At 39.2% G+C, this 7,967-nt stretch overlaps 1 protein-coding gene across 1 annotated transcript in view; it reads right to left on the minus strand.

The window, feature by feature from the left end:
* Window positions 1-10: 10 nt before the first annotated feature.
* Window positions 11-7,967, minus strand: part of LOC104506889 — a gene marked incomplete at its 3' end in the record, with an annotated part of 26,748 nt that continues 18,791 nt past the window's right edge. Inside the window, exons 4-7 of the mRNA XM_010148010.1 lie at window positions 5,180-5,252; window positions 4,700-4,799; window positions 2,810-3,691; window positions 11-2,225 (exon numbers count right to left, since the gene is read on the minus strand). Of these exons, the coding sequence (XP_010146312.1) occupies window positions 11-2,225; window positions 2,810-3,691; window positions 4,700-4,799; window positions 5,180-5,252 (3,270 nt within the window). The remainder of the gene's footprint in view (window positions 2,226-2,809; window positions 3,692-4,699; window positions 4,800-5,179; window positions 5,253-7,967) is intronic.

Here is a 7,967-nt window from a genome sequence, read left to right on the forward strand (position 1 = left end):
GGCAACTGACTTTTCCACAGTCTCATTGACCTCTTCAGGTTGTCCAGTATCTTTTGGGGATGTTGTTTCTACACTAGAATTGGTTTGTGATATGCTATTTCTGTCATTGGATGTTTTCATTTCCACCCTTCTACATTCAGAAGGTTGAGATGCAAAGGTTTCTCTGAGCAGTGTCTCCAAAACAGCTTGAGGCCTCTGAGAACGGTTAACAATATCATCCTTGCCTGCTTCCTGATGTTGTAGAGAGAGAGGTTCAGATTTCCTAAATAGTTTCTTGAGGCTTTTTTTGTTTTCATGCTCATCTGTTGATGGCACACTCATTTCTTCTTTTTCATCAGCAGGAGAAGTGTCATGGCTCTGTTGTACTGTTCCTTCAAAGACCTTGCACTCATTTGAGTGAAAATCTGTCCCCTTCAAAATGTTTTCTTTTAAGTTCAAGCAAGATGACATCTCAGGGGCTTCCTTTTCTAACCTCTTTAGGCCTAATGTAAATACATCGAGATCAGCTTTATGTAGAATCACCTTATCCACAGTCTCTGCAACCTCCTCTTTGGGGAGACTGACATCTGAGGCTCCCTCAGATGAACAGAGAACAGTCTTGTTCTCCCCTTTTCCTATAGGTGACCACAGCCAATCATCTACTGCTGCCTCCTTTAAAGCATCTTTAGCACCCAGCGATTGGAGCAACTGCAAGGAAACCTGATGTTCTTTTGATGAAACAATACCTTTTTCTATATATTCTTTAACTCCCTCCTCTGTGAGGCCCATCTTTCCCTGGGGTTTTGAAATGACTGTTTTTCTGTCCAGCTGGACAGTGTCTGTGCATTTTGTGTGTGTCACATTCACACCTTTCAAGGCAGGTGATCCTACAGGTGGTTCACATAGCACAGAGCCTAATTTCTGTGGGTTTTTTCTCTCAGATGTTTGGGTTTGTTGTCGAATTAACTCTTCCTTGCTCACATTTTCTCTGCCTTTTTTATCTTCCTTTGATTTTCTTGCACAGGTTACTGAATTAGCATTATTTGGCAAAGAAGCATCTCCCCTATCAATGCTATTCTGTAATTTAATTCCAGTATCCCAGAATTTTCTCAAACTCTTGAACTGCGAAGGATCTGAAATTTGATTCTTGGGCTTTTCATTCATTTTTTCTTTTAAAGACAAAACTTGGAACCTGGGCTTCTGTTGGGAACAAGCTGCAACTTTTCCTTTAAGTGTTTCTTTCTCATCTTTGTCTTTGCTTTCTGGGGACGCTGAAGTGGCACCAACTCTTGGTTGCAAGTTACTGGCTTTTGGCAATTTTGCATATTCATGAACTTCATCAGATGGAAGTGGTTTTTGTATTTTTTCAACTGCATGGCTTGGTCCAAACTCAAAAGAGTTTTGATGTTCATTTTTTGAAGCCTGGCTTCCACAACTTCGTTCAGCATTTCTTAACATATCCTTGCTGTGATCACTCAATCTATTAGGTAGGTTTACTGCAGTTGCTTTTATTTTGTCACTTTCCCTGCGACCTCTCAATGCACTGCCACCTGATGCATTAGTAGTGACACTATCTTCTTTCCCTGCATGACTAGGGATAGTTTTATCCCTTTCCCAAAATGCTCTGATCTCCTTTATTCTTTTTCTTTCCTGTATTGCCTTCTCCGATTCACATTTCTGAGCAGGCAGCTTGTGTACCTGATGTTCCAAGAGACTTGATTTTTTATTTTGTTGCTTGATTTCTTGACCATGCTCTCTTTCTTTAACTCTTGTACAGTCAAATTCAATTAGTGATTTGTCATTTTGTTCCTCATTCTCTTCCCCATTCTTAGGTTTCATCCTCTCTTTTACCAGTTGCGTATCTTCAGAAATAAATGCTGTAGGTGAGATGCTATTTTGTTGCTTAATCTTTCCAAATGGTAACTCTTTTTTAACTCCTCTATTTCCATCCATACCAGGCCCACTGTGTTCTGTAGCTGCTCTGGATAAGAAGTCCATCTCCTCTTTGGGTTCCCTGCCTTGGTATCGGGCTGATACATGTTTGTCATCTTCAGTACCAGAACTTTTAAACCAAGCTAAATTTTTTGATACAGATTCATTGGCCACTTTTGTGGGTTCATCAGCATGTTTGTCAGGCTTGAACGTGGTTTTAGCATCTTGCTCCTCAACAAGATCGGGCTTACCTTGTTGAAGACTTGTAGAAGTAGTATTTGACACCTCATGTGCAGCAGAAAGCTGATGTTCATCTACAACGTAAACAAACTTATCAGAGTTAGGAACCAAACACATGTTTTGATCAAACATGTTTGATCAAATGTTTGATCTACCTTCAGAAAACTCTCAGATTTTTTTTTTTTTAAACTTTTAGTGGAGAAGAGTTTTCTATCCTTGTGTCTTTGGAAAGAATCATACTGCAGGCAGAAGATTGGAAAAATAAACTTGTGCACTGAGATATCCTATTGGAAGATTGCACTTTTCGGGGTGCAAGCAGATAAGATTGGTTATCCCCATTCTGAAGGGATTGGTTACACTGAAGGCAGGGGGCGGAGGGGCAAATGCCATCATTTCACCTTCATCATTCACAAGAAAAGGTGCCTATCCAGGCTCTGATCTGATTGTTAATTCTTAAGAAAACCAATAGGAGATCATCTAAAAATTACTGACTACATTAGAGCATTAAAATACAAAAAAGTGATTTAGAATTTAACGCTACAATATGTAGCGCATTCCTACTATTTGTTTCCTAGTTGTTAATTCTGATACAGGTGATTTAAACATTGATGAATACTTGCTATATTCATTCTGTTCCTCACTCCTACTAGTCTCTTACCAGTAAAGGTTTTGTGTGACTTCGATTCACGGCTCAAGAACGGGTTGGATTTATTTTCACGTGTCTCATCAACACTCAGCTCTTTACTGCTATTTGGCAGGATATTGCTGGAGGTCTTCTGGGGAGTTTCAAGTTTCTCTGGAGTAACTGTCTTTGTCTGTGAGGTTTCATTAACCAGGAAGACTGACCTATTAGTGTCACAAGGGCCGGTTGCCAAAGTACCTTCTCGGAAGCCATCTGCTGGTTTTACTTGTAAAGCTGATGAACAGGTTCCCAAAGGCTTTACAGCAGAAGTTTCCTTATTCCCAAATGAATCTGATCTAATTGCATCACTTCCACTACGCTTTATTTCATCACATTCTAACAAATCAAACTCTCCTGTTTCTCTGCCATGGTGTAGCTGTGGGCTTTGTAGAGGTTCTCCTTTACCTGTGCTAGATGAGAACCTCACTTGTTTTAGTTTTTCCAGTGAAATTTGTGTGGAGTCTTCTGCCTCTTCCATAAGAGAGTTCTTCTCAGCTTCTCCTTCAAAGATAGTCCCAGAAGGAAGACCATTCTTTTTCTGAACATCTAACATCTGACTAACACGAACTTCTGAGTCAGTGGAACTTGAACTTGAGCTGCGCTTCAGAATGCCCCTGGGGGGTGTACCGACGCCATTAATCCTCTCAGTCCATTTGGCTGGTTTGGGAAGAAAGTCTTCTCTTTCTGACACAGGATCTATTGCTTTGTGAATTAATTTTCTAGCTTTTGGGACAGGACGCTTAACTATTCCTTTCTGTGATTCATCAGTAGGTTGTCCAGAAGGCTTCTTATGTTTCTCTGTTTCATCATTTTGTAAGTTTGGCTTAGGTTGGCTGTCTTCCGAGGGTGACAAAATTTCTGTAAGACATGTATAGAGAAGAAAACATGAGTTTGCGTGACGTTCGTCTGCATAAACAGATTAGTATGACACAGTGCAGCTCTAGAATGCAGTGATTATACTGGTTTATGAAAAACAAAAGAAGAAATTTAACATGGCTGTTGATTTAATTTGTATTTAATGGGACGTTTTAACATATGAAAATCCTTAGTTAAAATTTCTAGAATAAGAAATATTTGATGATAGGAAATAGAGAGAAGACACCAAATTTTTGATCAGCATTATTCCTGCAAGGGACAAACTTTGCAGGGAAGGGCAGCTTTTGAATGCACATGCACCTCTTCAGATTCAGACCATAAACAGCAACCTACAGAAACAGTCTATTTCCACACTGATATGGAAAGAGCTAAAAATGCAGAAATGGTCTCCAAGTATGGAGAGGAAGTTTATTTATTCCTAATGTTCAAGTCTTCCTTTTTCCTGTGAGCAAGCTCCATAACAGAGATAGGAGAGTAATTTCCATGTATGCCCCTGTAAATTATAACTTCAAATGCCTGTATATGATATGTCATCACTCATCTACTTGCTTGCAGAGAATACTGCAGGAAAGGGAGTATTTTAAAAATAAACAGAACTGAGAAGACAAAGGGAAAAAATAAAGATCAAAGACAGTTAGGCTTCTTCCATTTAGCCAACAGCAGCAATGACAGGAAGGTCATAAAGACAGTTATGACAAATTCAAGGAAATTTCTGTTCTCTTAACAGCAATTCAGGACAAAACAGCCCTCTCAGCTGGAGTACTTAATGCTGATTAGAACTGTAAGTCGGAAAAAAGGAAGCAAAAATCATTTACTCACATAACAGCCACTTCCTGAGTATATTCACATTTTACATGGGGATTGGAATAAGCTAGCTGATAACTCCAAGTACTTAAGATAAAACAGACCTTGGTATCTCACAAAAAGCAGCAGGGAAAAATAATTTCCATATAAACCACCATGAAATTCCCTCTAAATAAGTATATTTACCCTTCTTTGAGAGCTGAGGTAGAACAGCTGGTCTGTTTTCTGATTCCTCACTGTTCAAGTTATCACCTGATGCAGTGGAATTAAATGGATTCCTCCTTTGCTAAAAAAGGAATGAACATTACAGTTGCAGTCAAATTGTTATACCACTAGGGTCTTGGAAGTGCAGTGATTTCCCCTGCCTCGCTCCCCTGTCAAAAACCTGTAAGCACGCCTCCTAATATTCAACGCTGCAGAACAATTCTCTTCAGAGGCTGAAGGGACTAGAAACAACGTCAAGCAGACAGCCACTGATTAGAGCCGTAACAGCACTTCAGCACTGGATTTTTAGTGGTTTCCATTATCTCCCTCCAAATCAAAATATACTCATTTTTTCCAACTTATTATCTTTCCTCCTCAAACCTTTAGTTATCTTTACCACTGACGCAAAGAAACACATAAAATGTAAAAGATAACTTCTGCTATATTCCCTACCCATCATACCTTTGCTGGTGAGACTGCTGTCTTCATAGGTCTTTCGTCTGGTATGTCTAACACAGAAGTTACTGGTTTAGAACTGCAAAGAAAAAAATATATAACAACTTCAGCAGACAGGACATTACTTCAAGCCTTTTTCCAAAAGCAAAACAGAGATTCGTTTATACATACTCAAATGTAACCTCTTGGCAACTTAAGTTTTCTATTTAGCCTGCTCTCATCAGATTCAGAAGCAAACCTTCTTTCCACAGGAAGTGGATATTCTTGCTGCTTTGTTTCCTTGCAAAAAATTCTTTGGTTGTTAAAGAATTTAGTACAACTTCTACTTGGCATGACAGAAACTGTTTTTGATATCTTTCAGGTTTTTGAGCTTTATGTAAATATAGCCACTCTCCAAATAATATCAGTGTTGCTGTCTCCATCCTCGTCCTACATTTATACTTCAAGGACTGAAATTAAAGTGGAAGAAATGGCCAAACTCTGTTAAAGAGTTTTGCAAAGCGTTCAAGTCAGGGAAAAAAGCAGAAGCCCATCACCATGATAGCAAAGACACAGACAACCCCTCAGAGGTACAGCTTATCAGATTCTTATAATTAGAGTTTTTCTAAACATCTCAGATATGGAGAAGACATTTGCTTTTTGCAGATGGAAGTTGGATATGGATTTAAATATGGTCTTTGTATAACAACCACATTCAGTAGGTTAACTTTACATAAAAATGCTGGTGTTAACCAACATACATGCTTATGATGTTAGGGATGGGGGAAACAGCACAAGGCAGGAAAAACTAATATTCTCCAGGTAGGAAATATGACCTCAGTCTGGGAAAGAAAGCAACCCCTGCAGGTTTTTTTCCAATACACATGTACAAGAAGATTCTGATACTGAATATTTCTTTGGTATGGGCGAAAAGACTTTCAGATATTGGTGATAAGTAGCAGAACCACAGGACATTGCTTTTGAGAGCAGATGTGGTATCTCAGGACAAAAAAAACCCAGCTCTCAACAAGTTCCAGGTTCAGACAGAAGCTGCCTCCTCAAAGGTCTCTTTAATGGCAAGAGTCTGCCCTGCTGAGAGGAAAACAACTTTCCCATCTTCTCCAGGCTTCAGTACAGTTAACTGCAAAGTTTAGGTCAAAAAATCTGGCAGCCACCCTTGAAAGGCTACTGGTCTCTGGACTGCTAAGTGGGCCTGAGAAGTGACATCACTCCCACTGTATAAATGGGAAAACATCATAACAAAGAAGATAAGATGACACAGTAACGAGCAGCATAAACAGAAGATTAGAGAAAAAATGTCAGTTGTAATCTGAGCTATAAACTTCACTCTTCCTTGCTCTTCTGGTTCAACACTACCTTTAAGAAATATGCCAGCGTGCATCGTATCACTTACAAACAGTTTGTGAAACAAAGCATCACAAACTTCAGGTATGTGCTGATCCTGTAATTGAAACTCTCTCATAGATGAAAAAATAAAATGTTCCTATCTCAACACTGACTGCAGCAGTTTCTTATATGCACCCACCGGGTATAACATTATTATTTTTCTTCTTCTCTGACCCTAACAAGAAAAAAGTATCTTTGCGGTTCTCAAAAAGCTCAATACTGGAACTTGAAGTTTCTTTTTAAAAATATAATTCTATGTTGCAGTTTTTAACTGTAGTTCTAATACTATTTTAAAAAAATATTAAGATACATGTATTAAAAAAAAATCGTTCTGCTGAACTGGAGTTTATGTTCGTGCTTTTATAAGCACTTGAGTCTGGTTTTTTGTTTCTATGAGCACCTGTGTGATGACACTTTGTGTCTCCTCTACACCATCTACTACTCAACAGGACAAGCTTTTTTGTTTGTTTTTGGTGGGTTTTTCTTGTTTGGTTGGTTGGTTTGTTTTTTAAGGTCTAGGTCATGAATGCTTCAACCCTTCCCTCATTTTAAACAAGGAAAATACTATTATGTACCCTGGGCTGCAAGAAACTGGTAAGACATTCCTCAGTCTGCAGTTTTTAGGGGTGGGGAGGTAACTTTATTAGGTCTCATTGAGCACACACAATCCCACAGTATTTTGATGCAATGCTACTTCAGACTTACCATAGAATAATTAAAGCTAATTTGGCATTACCTACTGAAAACCCTGCTTTGAAGAAAAAAATCAGGTAGAGGGAGAAAACCACACCCAGGATCCTATAACTAAGTTTCACAACAAAGAGTCTGAAAATGAGTTTACACTCAACCCATACAGATGGGAAAACTGAACAAACTGTTCCCAGATATGCTGCATTCACAAAGCTACTCCAAGAGAGCGTAAGAAGCCAAACTGATAAATATACCCAGATTAAAAATATCTCACACTGCAATTTAGCAAAACAAAGTGCTGAGAACCACAATGAAGGCCCAAACTCCCTACAAAGTGGACAGCACTGGAAAGGAACCTAGAGGCAACCAGGCAAAGGCAGAAGCAAAGCTGGAGAAAGGGGTTACAGCTTTGCAGGCATTGCCAATACCGTCTACTCAGAAACAGCTCTCCTGGGCTCATTGTGGAGGGTAGAGAATGGTGGGAGTAAAGCTGGTGCAATTTAATCGTACTCCACTAAAGTGTCCTTATTTATGTATCCCAGCACCCCTATTAGTCCAAAAAAGTTAAACTGATTTTAAGAATTAGGGCTTTTTTGGAAATTTTCACCTTGCAGACCTCTAGGACCCATGTTTGTCACTGATTTGGGTTGGAAGGGTCCTTAAAGACCATCTAGTTCCAACCCCCTGCCATGGGCAGGGACACCTTCCACTAGACCAG

Source organism: Eurypyga helias, unplaced genomic scaffold (genome assembly GCF_000690775.1).
Source record: "Eurypyga helias isolate BGI_N326 unplaced genomic scaffold, ASM69077v1 scaffold2193, whole genome shotgun sequence".
NCBI lineage: Eukaryota > Metazoa > Chordata > Aves > Eurypygiformes > Eurypygidae > Eurypyga > Eurypyga helias.